Raw genomic sequence first — 19,596 nt, 5'->3', positions numbered from 1 at the left:
AAGCCATACTTGTTCAGTTGTTTTCTAATTGCACTGTCATGAACTTTAACATTAAACATGCTAACTGAGGCCTGTAGAATCTTAGATTAAGCTTTTGGATTTTTTTTGCAGCTTCTCTGAGCATTGCGCAGTCGGACCTTGGGATGACTTTGCCAGAATGTCCACTCCTTGGAAGATTGTCAGTTTACACTTATGAATAAACTTTTTTCACTATAAAGTGATTGTTTGAAAACTGCCTTGTAACCATTCGCAAGATTGATGGGCATCAATAATTGCTTCTCTAAGATCAGTGCTGATGTGTTTACTTTTTGGTGTTATGTTAACATACATGAATGTGTCAGACAGGAAAACTGGCAAAACCTTTTTTTAAAATATATATTAGAGATGCTAACACCTGGTGATGATCAGCTAATCACAAGCATGTACTGCTTATCCTCCTAATGCCTTTGGAGGGAGTTAGGATGGGCTTAACTTTTCACATGACTCTGCATTTTGGCTTAGTTTTAATGACACAATAACATAGCATGTGTTGTTTTTAAAGGTTGTTTTTACCAAATTTAAGACCTGGTAAGGACCATATCATTTTTTTTTAAATATATCCTAATATGGGAAACCTTTTAACTGAAAAGTGTGTACTCTGTTTTCACATGACTGTGTCTGTTCTATTGAGATAAGCCTCAATCCAAACTTCCCTTTTGACAATTTACTGTAATGTGAAAGGAGGGTAAATCAGAGAAAAGAGGAATTTATGTATGAGAAATGAGGAAGTTTTATTTCTTTTTGGCTTTTTGACACATTGCTTTTCAGATCACTAAAGATAAAAGTCAGCTACAGATAACACTGCTTAGGCCCTGGCTCTGCTATTTTCTGCAGCTATGTCTACACAGAGGTAAACTAACATCTTATTTTTCTTTCACATCTGTTTTTTATTATTCTTAACTACTGCTTTGAGAATAATTGGTCAAGATTGGTTTGGAATGTCTATATACAGTAAATTATCATGTCCAGGAGTTTGATTTTATTAGTGACAACTCTCATTTATTGTGGTGTTTCAGGATAAGCATACCTTGGTTGATGGGGAACATTGTCATTTTGTCCCTACTGAAACCTGATTGCATGGCTCTAAATGAAGATGACAAGGGATTTAAATTGTGTGTCACACTGCGGCAAGGACTGAAGGACCTCTCCAATCAAAATCTGACGGATGTTCCCTCACATCTTTCCAACGACACACAATATTTGGATATTTCTCATAACTTCATTCATCATCTGAATGGAGCACAGTTTTTTGGATTGTCCCAGCTCTGTTTCCTGAAGGCAACGCATTGTGGCCTACAGGAGATTTCACCCACCGTGTTTAGTAATACACCAGCACTTCAAGTTCTCAATATATCTCACAATAAATTGTCTTTCATACCAGAAATTTCGCTGAAATTGCTGAAAATTTTTGATTTGAATAATAATCTGTATACCAGCTATCAGATACCAGCATCATTTCAGAGTTTAATCAATCTGGATCTGCTGTCACTAGGAAGTACAGCTGCTACATCTGTAAACTACAATGACTTTGATCCACTCATGAATGTTTCTCTGCAACATCTCGTCTTGGGAGCAGGAAATCACTGGCAAAAGTATGATTCTGGCTCTCTTGCAAAAATGAAGTGTCTCCAAAAAATTTCCCTTCATGCATCTTTTTGTGATGATTTGCATATGTTTGAGAACCTTCTCGTGGACTTGAATGAGACAAAAGCAAAATCATTGAAATTCATCACTGTATTTCCGGACAACTGCCGTGTGAGGGGCAACCCTTTTAATAACCTCAGAACTATGCCACACATCCAGAATCTCACGATAGAAAACACTTGGATAAACAGCTCATTTCTTATGGTTTTTTTCAAGAATGTGTGGCTCTCCTCCCTATATGACCTCTCATTTGTTAATATGACTTATTATGAAGATACACCAGATGGGTTTCAATTTACCACCATTAATCATACAATTAATCTTTGCTCAATTACCTTCAATGGTGTAAATCACTATCAATACAAATATCCTATTATCAACATGAGCTTTGAGGCCATTTCAAAACTGACCTATGTAAAGTTTTCTGGAACAGGAATGAACATTTTACCCTGCAGAGCCATATCTGCACTACCTTCACTGGAGACGCTAGATCTGTCAGACAACCTTTTATCAGAGTCAGGCTTCTGGTGGCTTTCCTGTTCGCACACCTCTGACTTTCCTAAACTGCGGCAGCTGTCTTTAAGTAAGAACCGCTTCAGCAGTCTTTCTTTCATCTCAAAGAAGATGCAAGAGATGAAGACATTAGAAGCTCTAGACCTCAGCTTCAACTCTATACACTTGGATGGGGATTGCTATTGGCCTGTTCAGCTGATTGAGCTCAGCCTGGGAAACAACAACCTGGGCAATGATGTCTTTAAATATCTGTCATCAAACTTTGAGAGGATTGATCTGTCAAAAACAGGAATAACAACCATTATGCAAGAGAATCTGTCTAGGTTTCCAAAGCTGACACATCTCAAACTCAGCTCCAACAGCATCCAGGTTATCCCTTCAGATCTCACCATCCCCATGTTGATCAGCCTCTATGTGGACCAGAATGCTATCACATCTATCTCCAGGGAGGTTTTGGCAGGACTGCCTAGACTTAAGACCCTCAAAGCTGGAAGCAATCCTTTCTTCTGTTCATGTGACTCTTATTGGTTTGTTACTGCTTTCAACAAGTCTTTGCTTCTGAACTGGCCATTAGATTATACATGCAGTGCCCCACCATCATTTGCGGGCCTTTTACTATCAGAATACAAAACCAGTAAGTTGTCTTGTGAGACTTGGCTTCAAGCTGCAATAACTTTGCCTTTGGTTATAGCCATATCTGCAACAATTGGTCTGGTTTTCTATAAGTGTGATGGAGTCTGGTACACTAAGATGTTATGGGTCTGGATCAGGATGAAGAAGAGAGGCAAGAAACATTCCAACATGTTGAAAAATGTATCATTTTGTTATCATGCGTTCATCTCATACAGTCATCAGGACTCTGACTGGGTAGACAGCCAGCTGGTGCCCTCTCTGGAAGGTACTGGCTTTTCGCTTTGCGTCCATGAGCGAGACTTTGTCCCAGGTGAATGGATAATAGACAACATCATCAACTGTGTAGAGTCAAGTTACAAGACACTGTTTGTGCTCTCCAAGCATTTCGTTCAGAGCGACTGGTGCAACTATGAGCTCTTCTTTGCCCAACACAGATCCATTAGCATCCAGCAGGACTCTCTAGTCTTCATTTTATTAGAGCCAATTCCAACAGATTGTCTTTCCAAGAGATTCCTGAGACTGAGAACCTTACTGAGGCAGCAGACATACCTTGAGTGGCCGAGTGATGAACGGAAGCAGCAGGTTTTCTGGTCAAGTCTTAAATCCATGCTGCATATAGCAGACAAATCAGTTGTTCTCAAGAATGTGGCGGAAGCCATTTCAGAAACTATGCCTCTGATGACAGACCCAGTGTAAAAATTCCAAAGATAGATTTGTTTTTCCCAGGTTGATATAAAAATAATACACAAATGCCAATATGTACATTGAAACAGGTGCTTTAAGTGTTAATCCTGCTCATAATGACTAAAAAGACCATGAACAGAAAAACAAATCTGATCTTTGACAGATTTAGCATTAAATAGAAATATCAATTGAAACCTTAAGAATCTATAACAACCAAATATTTGAATTATCTACTGTCTTTACAAAGCAAGAAATGAATTTTTCTAGTATGGTTTTGTGTTTGGTTGGATCTCCACCTACTGTTTGTAACGAGGCTCTACAACACCTTTATTGATTATTACACATGGGATCTTATAAGGTCTTTGATTGTTTTTTAAATAATGATTTAATAATTTAATTTCTAATAAGAAGTTTAAAAATGCTTGGTTACAGCAGCGTGGACACAACGTGGATACAATTTCTCTAATGTGTTCATCTCACACTGAATTATCTATCTGACACATCATTCCTGTGCTGTCTTTCTAAAACCTAGCTTGTAAAAGTCCAAATACTCAAGAAAATAACATATCATGTATCTTTATTGGTTTAAAGAAGGCCTCTTCCACTTTGAGCAGTATGTCATCTCTTTATTTGAACTGATTATTTGAAAAAGAAATGTTTGCATCTGACCTTGGAATATGACAACTATCTTAAACAAACACTTAAACTGAATTCAGTATATTTTATTGTTATGATAAAGCAAATATGTCAGAGCTGTGACACCTGGTTCTTGACTCACCTGTGTTCCATCTTCCCTTGATTGCCCCGTTAGTTTAAATACCTAGTCTTCTCTGCCATTCTTCGCTCATGTGTTAATGTATTTGTTATGCCTGTTAGGCCAGGTTTTTCTCTGTGTGAGAGTTTCTGTTCTCAAATAAACTTTTGTTTGAACTAAGAGTTTTGTTTCTCCTGACTCTGTGGCCGCACCGACACATCTGACACATCTGACACATCTGACACATTTGAAAACATGATGTTGAAATGGCGTATTGTTTTAATTTCTATCAGTTTAGTATTTGACTGTGTTTTGACTGACTCATACATAGTACAATGTGCAGGGAAATGTTCTTTTTACCTGCTATCAAGAATTAAGGATAAGAATTTAAATATAAATAAGTTGAATAAAAAAAACCTTGGCACAATAATTCCACACAAAATAAGAAAATGCTTCAGTAAAAGTGTAGGGTACTAAATTATAAGTGTAAAAATTGACAATATTACCAATATTATTGACGTTAGCATTAAGGTGCAGGTGAGTGAGATAGTCCAGTTTTTTATATTCTTCACTAAAGGGAAAACTGGAGAGGGAGGAAAAGGCTGAGCCAAACCAAGCTCATCTTTGGGCCAAGCAGCAAGAAGAGGAGCAGTGATAGAGGGAGAGTGGGTACTATAAAAGGAAGAGACTATGCCAGACCTGTATACGTTTTAAAAGTAAGATGTATAATGCATGATAATTTAAGTATTGTGTAAGATTATAATAGAAATGTGTTCAAAAGCTGGTTTTCCTTAACAAGAGTGAACAGATTAGACACTATTATCAACATGATAGTGTAATAGGGCTTGGGTATATATTTTAAATACTGAAGGAAATATGAAGCATTTGTATATATTATCCCTCTGTCCCAGGACAGTTAATTCCTTTTTATTCCTAATCCATGACTTGATAAAATTCATTCTCCAGTTTTACATTGTAACTAATTTACAAATCATTTAGGAGAAGGGTGATGTTCTCTGATAACAAAGAAAACAAATAAACCTAAGAGTCATTATGATGTTGTTCTTGTTCCTTTAAGACTCTGAAAATGGGCATATTTAAATAATGGAATTAAAAAAATTTCCAGGGGAGCATGCCCCTGAACCCGACTTGAAGTTCTGACTCATGACCTCATTATTTTTTGGGTCCTGCATACGGCCCTGTCTCCTTTCCTTTAAAAGACGAACAAACAACAGCAGATTTGATAGATTTATGTAGGCTAAACTGTCTGTTCATCACAAAACATTTATCAGTACTGATATTAGGATGAAATGAATATGAGTTATGCAACATGAGTTATTTGTATGACACATCAGTGTTACTTCTTACAAGCTGTTTTCTGAGAGTCAGATGTTCATTTTAATGATTATAAATGTGGCAGATCTTTCATTTACGACTTGGTTGGATGTACTGAAATGGATCATTTCAGTGCCTCCAACAACTGATAAGTTGATTACTCCCTTTAAATAGATTCAACAATCAAAGGGATGGACATAATGGGCCCTTTCACTACTTTTTTTCACATTCTGCTCAAACAAGTTTAGGGTCTGTTTGAAAACTACAATGGTTAGACTGCTCAAATCTGGAAATAGTTATGCTAAAGAGGGTGCCGAATCATTGATACCTTATTTGGGATTTGTGAAATCTATCTGATCCTTGAAAGTGCAGAAAAGGGCCATTTCACTGCTTTTTTCACATGCTGATCACGTAGATTTATTAATACCTTATTTGAGACTTGTGAAAAAATGATCTGATTTCTGAAAATGCGGAACAGGACCATTTCACTACTTTTCTTGCATGCTGATCACTATTCACCCTATTGTGGTTTATTGTGGTCCTTTAAATGCTGACATAATACAGACTTGAAGCTCATAGCAAACTAGTTATCTCTGCAAATGTTGGGCCACAGCGTCAGCAGTACAAAAATGCAGTTACATCTTTGAAATTGTTACGTCTGTTAACTTTGTTGGGTTAAGTTTCTGGTTATGTCACTAGTTTTGCCATAGTTTCCTTTTGTCACATCTGTTAGTTTTATTATGTGTTTAGTTCCTTTTTCTTTAGTCATTAGTTTTGCCATGTTTTCCCTCAGTCACTCTTGGTCATCAGCTTCACTCACTTCACCTGTGCTTTCCCCCTCACCTACACTCCATCACCAATCACCTCCCATCAGTATTTAGTTTCCAGGTTCCCTCATGTTCTCCGCCAGATCCTCACCGTCATTCTTATGTATCAGGTTTGTCAGTGTCAAGTTTTGTGGTTTCGTATTATCATAGTTCATGCCAAGCTTTGTTTTGTTAGATTTCATAGTCTCAGTTTAATGTGTTTGGTGTTCCGGCTCAGCCTTGATTTATTTGTTTTTTGCTATTCTGTTTTCATCTAATAAATCAAGTTTTACTTTAAAATATCTACATCCGGGTCCAACCTTCTCCACGCCACGCACCCAACCTCACCACTCATGACAGAAATAGCTTTACTTTGAACCAGTAAACTGTGTGGCCGTTTTATGTCGAGAGATGGCGATCACAGCCTGCTGTTACATAAGTGGGACTGAATTCTCGTTTAATTGTAAAATACACCTTAGTTCAAAAGACCGGGCCAAGTGAGCTCACCCGCCACCCTTAGAGTACTGGGCCACCCCAAGCAAGCCATCATCCAAGGCAGGGTTGCCCCGGGAACCCAGATGCGTCTGCCAGCGAGAGTAGCAGGGTGGAACAGCACAAGGAAGGAACAGCACAGGTGGACCAGAGCACAACAATCCCCAAACCCAGGCCCGACAGTGGACAACTATGCACACAACACAAAGACACAAATACAAAGATTAAGTTGTTTTGGATGGTTTCTTTAGCTAAGCAACTTTTATTTTTTAATTGGCTTTGTAGAAATTGGACCAATTTGGATTTTGATTAAATTGATATGACTGAATTATAATTTGAGATTTTTTAAATATAATTGGCTTGAAATTAACTGTATCTTTGAAGTACCTTGTTTTGGGTGTTATTTGGTGCTTTATAGATAAAACTAAACTGAAATTAATTGAAATTTTTTAATTAAAATTTTTTAATATAATGTATTACGTGCATCCTTTTTTTCAGTTTCTGGTGAGATTGTTTCATTTCATCTATGTCTTTGGTTCTGTATTTCATAATCTATCCCAAATCTAGTTAACATTGTAGTCCATAGGTGTCAAACTCTGGCCCTCTGGTAATTATATTTGGCCCGCGAGGCAATTTCAAATTAATATTAGAACTGGCCCGCCAGTATTATATGGCGGCAGCGCTGTAACACCGCATTCACCGCTTATACTACAAATCCTATATTGCTCTGCTGTTGTTTTGGCGCGTCAATTAGGACAGAGGCAGATACCCTCCCTCCACTGTGTCAGTAGCGTCTATGCCAGCGGTCTTCTTGTGCACTCCTTGCGCAACCACAACTGTCACAATTACCATACCAAAAAATGCCAAAAAGAAAGGCAGAAAATAGAACTTTTCTAGACAATATGGTGTACATTTTAGGACATCCTCAGGATCAGGCTTCAGCGTAATACCTCAGATGAAAAGGTGTCACACTCGCACCAAAAGGCTTCATAAAAAAAACTTTTCACAATGAACGGCCTCAGAAAAAAAAAATTTCAGACTCAACTGCTTCAGCTCAAAAGTTCTCATATAAAACGGCTTCAGCTCAAACGTTGTCATTTACAATGGCATCAACTCAATAGTGTTGGGAAGTTCGACTCTTTTGACTGAATCGGATCTTTTACTCTCGAACAGTAAGTTGAACAAATCTTTGAACGAGTCATTTCGGTCATTTTTCCAGCAGGTGGCGCTGTAGCCCTACTGTGGGCGTTGCACAAAATGGCCACGGTTCTAAATACTTAACACTGAAGGCAACATAGTTTGCTTCAGCTGAGCTAACAAAATACAATACACAAAATGCCACAAACAATTCAAACCACGTGAAAACCTGGGAAAGCAAATACACAATAAGGTGACTTATGTCTGTATCCTCCCTGCCATTGTTGTTTAAAGCCCGACACTGACTCGGAAGCTGTCATGTGACAAATTAACGAATGAGAACGATCCGTTCAGCCCTGTCACGTGACAGTTGGTAGAGGACAAGTGAATGTAAAAAAAAAAGTAACAATAAGTTCCCTAAAATGTTACATAGTGCATTTATTGTGTCTTATTATTATTATTATTATGTTATATTATTTTTTGGTAGAGTATAACACAAAATCAATATGTTGATATAATTTTCAAAATTATCTATTCACATTATTACATTATCATGTATCTATTTACACACTTCGCGCATTATATACACAACAACACTATACATATCTACAAGAACCGAAGACCACTAATTAATCATGATTTCATGACAAATGAATGAACATCACAAATCAGACATCATTCATTTCCTCCTTCGTTTCTCAGTCCACAGGAGAGACCTGCGCGGGACTGTTTCTTCACCCCGCTCCCGCTGAATTTCTGACCATTACCACCCGCAACGTGTGTGTTACACTCCCACCCGCAGCCGCAAAACTTTGAGAATTTATGCCCGCTCATTAATAGAAATGCATTGATTTTGTATCTTCTCCGTCCCGCAGGAGAAAACACGTAATTTTATAGGCTATTAATAAAGAGATTCACGACAATTGAGAAACTTCTCCAAATATCACACTTGCCTTGCTTTGTCTTTGTGCTGTAAAGGCCTTCTTTGAGCTTCATTTCCACATCATTTATTGACATCCTGTCGCTAGGCTCCATCCCGATCTCACAGTGTTTTTAGCCGCCAGCAGTTGAGTCGTGAACAAATCAATATTGTTTCCTGTGCAAGGACCCATCACAGGAGAAGTTGAGTTGTGAACGAATCAATACTGTTTCTTGTGCAAGGACCCGTCACCCGAGGAGTTGAGTCGTGAACGAATCAATACTGTTTCCTGTGCGAGGATCCGTCACCCGAGGAGTTGAGTCGTGAACGAATCAATACTGTTTCCTGTGCGAGGATCCGTCACCCGAGGAGTTGAGTCGTGAACGAATCAATACTGTTTCCTGTGCGAGGATCCGTCACCCGAGGAGTTGAGTCGTGAACGAATCAATACTGTTTCCTGTGCGAGGATCCGTCACCCCAGGAGTTGAGTCGTGAACGAATCAATACTGTTTCCTGTGCGAGGATCCGTCACCCGAGGAGTTGAGTCGTGAACGAATCAATACTGTTTCCTGTGCGAGGATCCGTCACCCGAGGAGTTGAGTCGTGAACGAATCAATACTGTTTCCTGTGCCAGGATCCGTCACCCCAGGAGTTGAGTCGTGAACGAATCAATACTGTTTCCTGTGCGAGGATCCGTCACCCCAGGAGTTGAGTCGTGAACGAATCAATACTGTTTCCTGTGCCAGGATCCGTCACCCCAGGAGTTGAGTCGTGAACGAATCAATACTGTTTCCTGTGCGAGGATCCGTCACCCCAGGAGTTGAGTCGTGAACGAATCAATACTGTTTCCTGTCCTGCTGACTGAGCTGTTTGAGCTGCCGCCTGCCATGTGGCGAGAGAGGGTACTGCATGAAAATTAATTAATCATTTCTGTTTCCTGTCGTGCTGACTGAGTTTATGCAGCAACCGCCGAAGGGTACTGCATGAAAATGAACGAATCACTCACTGAGACGACTCGTTACTCCCGAGTCATATAAAAGATGAGTTAATATCGAACGAATCGTTCGCGAACAACACATCACTAATTGCCATTCAGACTGCATGTTTGGCCCTCCACGCCCCCGGATACTACTCGGTTGCAGGGATTGGTGTCTGTGTCCCGGTTAACGGGGTTCTTGTTTAAAATTTTTGTTTAAAATTTTGTTTGCACAAGAGGATTTACTCCTTTTGTGTGTTTTTTAAAAAAAATATTTTATTTATTTATTTTTTTTTTATGCCGCACTGGCTAAAGGGGCCTGGTTCGCTATCGGGTGGTTTTCAACAGTGCAGAGCCGAGCTTCCAATTCAGATAACCTCACCTCCAAAACTACAAAGACTGCATTTGTTACATGTACCATTATCACTAAAGGAGGCAGACGAATAACTAAACATCTGACACACGGAGCAGGAGATGGAGGAAGAGAACTGGTAGCCATGCTAAGCTAGAGAACCTGACACGCCACTAAAAAGGGAAAAATCATGACTAAAGATCTGTAAGAGTGAGCGTTAGAATATAACAAGTATGTGATAGTTAACTATGCAAAATGTGTAAATTACAGGGAGAAATAAGGCGATTATTAGTAGTTCAAGATGAACAAGAAATGTCACAGTGCACACACAAAGCAACAGGAAGTGATGCAATACGTCTCACCGCAAAGCCCTGCAATTCAACATTTGTTGAACGGATTGCCTTGAAATTGATCTAACATCACATGATTCCCATAAGATAAATCCTTGCCAGTCTTCCTATACAAGTAGTGGCTAGGTTATCGTGAAATTTGCCCAAGTTTTATTTCCCTGTCAGAACAATTCAGTATGATTGGCTGGTCCTCATTTTTTGTTTTTTCTTCTCTGGTTCCCATCATCAAGTCAAGGACACATTAACAAATGTCAGACTACAGTAAACACACCTGCAGCAAGAGTAAAACATTGTCAGTCATTTTGCCACTAGCAGTGCTATAGGTGTTATTTACTTTGGGTGTTACCAGTGATGTAAGCTGGGATGTGAGAATAAAGAAATTACCACATTGTTGACAAAGATAATAGATACAATGTCAAGTTAAACACGGATTCAGTGATGCATCAAATATACCAAGAACATAGGATTTGGCAGAACACCTGAGAACTCACAAAGTGCCTGAGAACAAACTCCACCCTTGATCTCTATAACATTTTCTATTGGTCACTGGTTGTGAATCTAGACAAACAGAACCGATTTTAAAAACTCTGAATAAAGGTAATCTACAGTCACTTCAGCTCTTAAACATGCTCTGCTTCAGACTTGGATCCACTCTGTGTGAGTACATAACAAAATGATGACTTCTCCATTGATAAAACATTCCCTTTCTATATCCAGTTGCAGCTATTTAAATACATTATTTCTGAGTGCACTGCAGCAGGTAATTGAAAAGAAAAACAAAAAAAAATAAGATAAAACCCACATCATTTAACCTTTGCTTTGGAAAAAAAAAACGTTTTTCTGTTTATATAGTCTTTTCATAAAGTTTTGATACCTATACTTTAAGTGAATACAATACGTTTACAGGATTTCAGAAGCACAATTAAATGGTTTGTTTAATTTATAGGTGTCTGGTTAATGAATGATCTAATAATGCTCTATGAAAAAGTTATAAAAACATAGCCTGTTTTATCTGTTTGTTAAAAGCTTGCGATTGATAAGTCTTTTGTAGAGAGTCATTAGCAAATTGGTCATTGAGTCGACACTCAAACGTGTACACAGTATATGAGGCTGATCCAAAGCTTACAGTTACCGATTTTAAATAGTCACTGACAAACAAAACCAAACACTGGTAAGCCTTGTGCTATTTGAAAGTGACTTTAATGATTTATTAATAATAAAAAAACTTTTTGCAATGCTTAAAATAATCCCCTTTCCTTTGTACAAAGTTCCTGCAGGCTAAACATTATATAGTGGGAAGAGATATTATTTTCCAAGTTTGAAAGTAATACATTTTAAAGGTTGCAGTTTTTTAAGTTGGTCATAAAACAATAGATTTAATGATGAAATGTTACAAATACTATAAAATAACTTATTTTTTCTCTTTCAGTGCTTGCAACTATTTTGCGAATAAATGCAGGTAAATTAATAGTATAATTCTTGCACTTTTGTTTAATAATGTGCCTTGTGATTTGAAATTTTGATTTAATTACACATTACAAATGACAGCGCATGATATTCTATGTCTTTTACTTTAATTACATATTAAGTGTAAATCCCATTTTGAAAAACATGCACATTCACCTTGAATATAACTCGAGAAATGCCATATCTAACCTTGGGTCAGGTGATAGCTGGGCTGAGGCTGCTCGTGTACGCACTTTACGGATCATAACAGAGTTACTAATGTTAGCTTAATCTCTGATACAATAGTACCCGAAAGCCAGTCCGGAAAAGTCCACACTGTGGCATGTGAGGGATCCATGGCACAACTGACGTGTGGTAAGATTTAAATTTTTTTTGTTATTCTGTGTAAAGTGCTTTAACTGATCCTTAGCACGATTAAAAAGATAAGCCATTTTCTGTAATATCTGAGTTGTTGCTTTTTTTCTTTATACCTCACCTTTCCAACTTTTACACGTTGTCAGTCCAAGGACGGGTCATATCTGTCCAAGGTGCTGTATATGGACGTCGTGATAAGACCACATGTGCCACTGGGCGACCTGCCTCCCAGATCCGAAATGTGCAGTGCTCAAGCCAATCAAAAAGAGTTGCTGAAAGGTATAGATCTTTTTTTTTCTTTGATGGTAACCTTTTCTCATTTGAGACTCATGCTTTTCATTCTTCAGTTCACATTCAATCCTATATTTACATCCATAGCTGTAATGGGAAAAGCAGCTGTTCTATCAATGCGAGAAACTCGGTGTTTGGAGACCCCTGTCGTGGCACTTACAAGTACCTGGAGGTGGATTACACATGTCAATGTAAGTGGCTCAAAGACGATTTGGATCTTTGCTACTACTGACTACATTATAACGTATACAATATGGAATGCACAAAGCCATGTGGGCATATAGCACTATGCTCGGGCACGTTTCTGGCTTTGTGGGGGCCCGAAGCAACATGCCGTTTGGGGACCCCGAGTTTGTCAAACTAAAATGAAGAGATTCCTAACCCTTTAGATGGTACACTAAGATCTATTACACTTTATGAGCAAAACAGGCTACAGTTGAAATTAAATATTTTAAGTTGAACCGCACAGGCAAGTTAAACTGGTTTAAAAAAAATATATATATAGCAAACTTTCATACAACAAACACTGAAGCTGAGTTTATAACAAACAAATCCCAGTCAGCTACATGACATTTATCCGAAGCAAGCTAGCAGGACAAATAAACAAACAAAAAGGCATTACACCTCCAGCTATCCAACCCACATCACCCAACACATGCCTTACATTTATCCTTAGACCGTTTTTCTTCCTCCGTTTTCTTTTTCTTCCGTTTTTCTGCGCCACTTATAACACTTCTTTTTGATGCCATTACAGCGTTTGTCTCGTTTACTTTCCTCGCTAACAGGAATTATGGGTAGATGTCAATCATTCCCGTCATACCTGTCGGGGGCCCACTACGCCACTCAATGTGTGACTGTGCTGTCCAACAAATATGACCTAATAATGCCACAAAAAACAACAGCCACAGTTCATCTTTGCAGTTTATTGTATTCATAAGGTACGTTTATATTTCAAGAATATAAGGGATGTAATAAATACATGAGACAGCTACAGATAAATACAGGACATTTTAATTCTCCTCAGATGAGGCTGAACATGCAGCTTTGGGGCCTCCTTGTGGCTTGATTGCCCTAAGCATTTGCCTAGTTCGCTTATACCAAGAAACGGCTCTGACTATGCTAACATGGCTTTGTGATGACTTGTGGTATTTCCTCATATTACCTTATTGTATGAAGCAAACAACAAAAGTTTAAACAAAGCTAAACTTCCATACTTTAGCTTCTTTCACATGGTGATCATTTATTTTGATTGCAGCTTTAACACTCTTAATTCTCTACCCAGTTTCCCAAGGTTGTCACGAATAGCTTCATTTAAAATCTACACTTTGTGTTAAGACCAGCCTTTAATCTTGATCTGATATGTTAACTTATTTACACACTATTACAAATGACAGCGCATGATATTCTATGCCTTTTCCTTTAATTACATATTAAGTGTAAATCTCATTTTGAAAAACACGCACATTCAACTTTAATATAACTTGACAAATGCCACACCTAACCTTGGGTCAGGTGATAGCTGGGCTGAGGCTGCTAGTGTACACACTTTACGGATCATAACAGAGTTACTAACGTTAGCTTAATCTCTGATACAATAGTACCCGAAAGCCAGTCCGGAAAAGTCCACACTGTGGCATGTGAGGGATCCATGGCACAACTGACGTGTGGTAAGATTTTTTTATTATTGTGTGTAAAGTGCTTTCACTGATAATTAGCACGATTAAAAAGATAAGCCATTACCTATAATATCTGAGTTGTTGCTTTTTTTCTTTATACCTCACCTTTCCAACTTTTACACATTGTCAGTCCAAGGACGGGTCATATCTGTCCAAGGTGCTGTATATGGACGTCGTGATAAGACCACATGTGCCACTGGGCGACCTGCCTCCCAGATCCGAAATGTGCACTGCTCAAGCCAATCAAAAAGAGTTGCTGAAAGGTATAGATCTTTTTTTTTTCTTTGATGGTAACCTTTTCTCATTTGAGACTCATGCTTTTCATTCTTCAGTTCACATTCAATCCTATATTTACATCCATAGCTGTAATGGGAAAAGCAGCTGTTCTATCAATGCGAGAAACTCCGTGTTTGGAGACCCCTGTCGTGGCACTTACAAGTATCTGGAGGTGGATTACACATGTCAATGTAAGTGGCTCAAAGACGATTTGGATCTTTGCTACTACTGACTACATTATAACGTATACAATATGGAATGCACAAAGCCATGTGGGCATATAGCACTATGCTCGGGCACGTTTCTGGCTTTGTGGGGGCCCGAAGCAACATGCCGTTTGGGGACCCCGAGTTTGTCAAACTAAAATGAAGAGATTCCTAACCCTTTAGATGGTACACTAAGATCTATTACACTTTATGAGCAAAACAGGCTACAGTTGAAATTAAATATTTTAAGTTGAACCACACAGGCAAGTTAAACTGGTTTAAAAAAAAATATATATATAGCAAACTTTCATACAACAAACACTGAAGCTGAGTTTATAACAAACAAATCCCAGTCAGCTACATGACATTTATCCGAAGCAAGCTAGCAGGACAAATAAACAAACAAAAAGGCTACGCCGCTCAATGTGTGACTGTGCTGTCCAACAAATATGACCTAATAATGCCACAAAAAACAACAGCCACAGTTCATCTTTGCAGTTTATTGTATTCATAAGGTACGTTTATATTTCAAGAATATTAGGGATGTGATAAATACATGAGACAGCAACAGATAAATACAGGACATTTTAATTCTCCTCAGATGACGCTGAACATGCAGCTTTGGGGCCCCCTGGTGGCTAGGGTGCCCAAAGCATTCGCCTAGTTCGCCTAGAACAAGAAACAGCTCTGACTATGCTCTAATGGCTTTGTGAAGGCTTGTGGTACTTGCTCATATTACCTTATTGTATGAAGCAAACAACAAAAGTTTAAACAAAGCTAAACTTCCATATTTTAGCTTCTTTCAAATGGTGAATATTTATTTTGATAGCAGCTTTGACACTCTTCATTCTCCACCCACTTTCCCAAGGTTGTCACTCATAGCTTCATTTATAATCTACACTTTGTGTTAAGACCAGCCTTTAATCTCGACTTGATATGTTCACTTATTAAACACTATTACAAATGACAGTGCATGATATTCTATGCCTTTTACTTTAAGTACATATTAAGTGTAAATCCCATTTTGAAAAACATGCACATTCACCTTTAGTATAACTCGAGAAATGCCATATCTAACCTTGGGTCAGGTGATAGCTGGGCTGAGGCTGCTAGTGTACACACTTTACGGATCATAACAGAGTTACTAATGTTAGCTTAATCTCTGATACAATAGTACCCGAAAGCCAGTCCGGAAAAGTCCACACTGTGGCATGTGAGGGATCTGTGGCACAACTGACGTGTGGTAAGATTTTAATTTTTTTTGTTATTGTGTGTAAAGTGCTTTAACTGATAATTAGCACGATTAAAAAGATAAGCCATTACCTGTAATATCTGAGTTGTTGCTTTTTTTTTCTTTATACCTCACCTTTCCAACTTTTACACGTTGTCAGTCCAAGGACGGGTCATATCTGTCCAAGGTGCTGCATATGGACGTCGTGATAAGACCACATGTGCCACTGGGCGACCTGCCTCCCAGATCCGAAATGTGCAGTGCTCAAGCCAATCAAAAAGAGTTGCTGAAAGGTATAGATCTTTTTTTTTTCTTTGATGGTAACCTTTTCTCATTTGAGACTCATGCTTTTCATTCTTCAGTTCACATTCAATCCTATATTTACATCCATAGCTGTAATGGGAAAAGCAGCTGTTCTATCAATGCGAGAAACTCCGTGTTTGGAGACCCCTGTCGTGGCACTTACAAGTACCTGGAGGTGGATTACACATGTCAATGTAAGTGGCTCAAAGAGTATTTGGAGCTGTGTTACTTTTGACTATATTACAAAGAATACAATATGGATTGCACAAAGCTAACAGTTAAGAGGCTCTAGCTTCTTTCACATATGCATGTGTATTCTTCAACCTGCCGCTGTTCTGCTGTAATTCACACATGGCAAAGAGAGACTGAACAGCTTAAAGCTGGCTTAAGCCCACAAAAGGCAGGATTGTTTTACTTCTGTTACTAACTCCCACAGTGGCATAACAGCAGTGTATTGACCTCAACCCCTCGTTCCATCTCTGTCTTTTCACACAACATGATATTCAACAATGGTGTATCAATCCCACCTTGAAAAGGCACTGGTGAAAGAGGCTTCTGTTTCTCTTTAAGACAGATTCCTGCCGTCTGCAGAACTACTTAAATAACTGTATTTCAGAAGTTATTTTGTGATGGGAAAAGAAGCTAACCACTTTCTGGCTTGATGTGGGAACAATCAACTCATCTAAGAGGAATACAGAGTACAGGTTACAGAATTTACCTGGACAACAGAATAAACTGTAAATGCAACACCGGGGCTGTCTATCAGAATAGACAGTGCAGATTTCACTTTTGAGGGATACTGGGCCCTTTTGCATATCTTCTGTAAGTTTGTGGTAGGTAGTGTAATCTGCTTTGCAGCAACATCAGAGCCAGTGACTCAAAGGAACTGATAAAGAAGGCTAGCTCTACGCTGGGGACTTTTCTGGAATTGATTACATGAAGAGGAATATTGCAAAAGCTAAACAACATTATGGACAACAATGTACATCCCCAATTTAGCATGATGATTAAACAGAAGTGTGTTCTGTCAAAGTGTTCTTCAGTTCTGCTCCAACAAAGAACATTGTGGGAAGTCATTCCGGCCAGCAACAATAATTCCACATAAGTAATATTCCTCAATAATGTGTGCAATTATGAAAGTATTATCCGATTCCAGTTCAGCTCAGTTCGATTCAGTTCAAGTTAATTCAGTTAATTGCAATTTAATTAACTTGTTTGTCTTTATTTACAGTAGCTGTGTGGTTCTTGCCATAACATACAAAAGTAGTTCAATAAGTTTATTGTTAAATAATATTTCCATAATCTAATACAACCGATCCTTGCTATGAAGGTAATAAATTTAATGTTAACTTTTGACAATGATCATGTAAAACATGTAAAAAGAAATAAATAAATCTAGAAAAAACATGGAATAAATAGGTGTGTCTAAATATTTGACCAGGACTGTGTGTTCAGAGCACAAACGGATCTAACCACACTGTCTTTTGTGCTGGTCTAATGAACATGTTAGCCCCATAACAATGTGTCATCAGCAGCTGCATTAAGCCTTGGCTGCCTTGGACCAACAACTCTACACAGACCAAAACAGCACACTGCAGTTGTGACAGATCAAGTCACACACTATTAAACCTGTCTGACTTTGACATTTAATGAGTACAGCCATTGAGGGTTTGGAGTGTCTTTTCCGTTTAGCAAATGTGCAAATAAGGTGATGAATTGGCAGGGGCTACTGCTATGTGAACATCTCATCATAACACAGTTTCTAATGCTTACTTAATATCCGATCTGATAGTACCTGAGAGCTTTTCCCAAGAAGTTGTGATTTGTGAGGGGAAGTCTGCACGACTGAAGTGTGGTAAGACAATTTGTTTTGTTGTGTGTACAGTACATTATCAGATCAACATATTTCGATAATCATGACATTTCAGTGCCCATAATATGTGACTTGTTGTCAAACATGGATTAGCTGTGTGTTTCTTTTTTAATCTCTCTACCTTTCCAACTTTTATCTTCATTTTGTCAGGCAAAAATCAGGCTATATATGTCGACAAAGCTATATATGGACGCAGAGACCCAACCAAATGTGCACGTCGACAGCCATCCTGGAAGATAAAAAATGCCAACTGCTCAAGGGGCTCAATCAAAGTTGCTAAAAGGTGCAGATTCAGTCTTTTTGTTAAATATTGCCCATTCTTCACTTTACATTGGTGTTTCTGTGGCTCAGATCAGGGAGTGGTCTTCCATCACTTGGAAGGTTGACAGTTTGATCCACAGTTCCCATTTTGCTTATTGTTGTATAAGAGAAAAAGTGCTTCATGTACATAAAATGTGCCTTGTGTATGTTAAGAAACAAGTGAAAAATGATTTGTAGACAAAAAATTGTGGAACCAAGGCCTTGTTAAAAAGTTGTAAAAAGTGTGAACCTTTTGACTATTTACACCAAAGCCTTTATTCACTCACACTGAGCTGCATCCACAGATGTAATGGAAAAAGGTTTTGTGCTATCAGAGCAAGAATGCCATGTTCCGGAGACCCCTGTGTTTGCCTGAGAGTGACATACACATGTTACGGTAAGTTACTCAACAGCCCTCTTGGGCTTTTTCACTCTTAAATCATAAGGACAGGAGTAAAGTTGTGATGAGTGCTGAATTTGAAAGAGGCTTCTATAGAAAAGCTTAGGAGTGGATCTAGAATTTGGATGTTTCAAAATATTAACTAAAAACCTGTTTGCAAATACAATTTTGCAGGACCACAACATTAAGTGCCATCATCTCCATAAAATGATCCATTGATAGAAATGCTATATATAACGATATAGAATTGGTAAATTTGTAATTGTTACATTTTCATTACTTTAAAGGAAGCAATGTATATCCGAAGGGACTAAAAACTCTTTATCCACCTCTTTAGCATGTTGCGCAGCCATCTTCTTGAAGTTACCCAGATGAACAAAACACTGGCTTAACTGTGGCCTACTCGCATGTTTTATTTCCTAGCTTCTTAGAATGTGAGGGTTAGGTTGGGCATTTTCAGTTGGTTCCAATCAAAGATTTATGCTCCAATATGTCACTAAATCCTACACAATGAACCTTTAATTGTATTGTCTAATTCTTGTTTTTTTGCAGCTCCTGTGACTGGATAAAATCACTGACAACATC

General features: G+C 38.3%; 3 protein-coding genes across 3 annotated transcripts in view; all 3 read left to right on the top strand.

Moving 5' to 3' along the window:
* mrps33 (mitochondrial ribosomal protein S33) overlaps window positions 1-19,596 on the top strand; it is a 216,316-nt gene that overhangs the window by 63,668 nt on the left and 133,052 nt on the right. The window lies entirely within an intron of this gene.
* LOC140283157 (toll-like receptor 1) lies at window positions 817-3,756 on the top strand. The gene is made up of 2 exons (XM_072377844.1): window positions 817-889; window positions 1,056-3,756. Exons 1-2 carry the CDS (start codon window positions 876-878, stop codon window positions 3,523-3,525), a joined length of 2,484 nt encoding a protein of 827 aa, XP_072233945.1. The 5' UTR covers window positions 817-875; the 3' UTR covers window positions 3,526-3,756.
* LOC140282968 (L-rhamnose-binding lectin CSL3-like) lies at window positions 12,370-18,974 on the top strand (the record flags this gene model as incomplete). The annotated part of the gene is made up of 12 exons (XM_072377574.1): window positions 12,370-12,455; window positions 12,602-12,734; window positions 12,834-12,937; window positions 14,345-14,413; window positions 14,553-14,685; window positions 14,786-14,889; window positions 16,079-16,147; window positions 16,296-16,428; window positions 16,529-16,632; window positions 18,231-18,293; window positions 18,462-18,594; window positions 18,917-18,974. Coding segments are annotated over exons 1-12 (1,122 nt in total), but the record flags the coding sequence as incomplete, so codon positions are not given.

Source organism: Leuresthes tenuis, unplaced genomic scaffold, assembly GCF_036924035.1.
Source record: "Leuresthes tenuis unplaced genomic scaffold, fLeuTen1.0.hap1 SCAF_23, whole genome shotgun sequence".
Taxonomy (NCBI): domain Eukaryota; kingdom Metazoa; phylum Chordata; class Actinopteri; order Atheriniformes; family Atherinopsidae; genus Leuresthes; species Leuresthes tenuis.
This window is presented reverse-complemented; position numbering and strand designations above follow the sequence as displayed.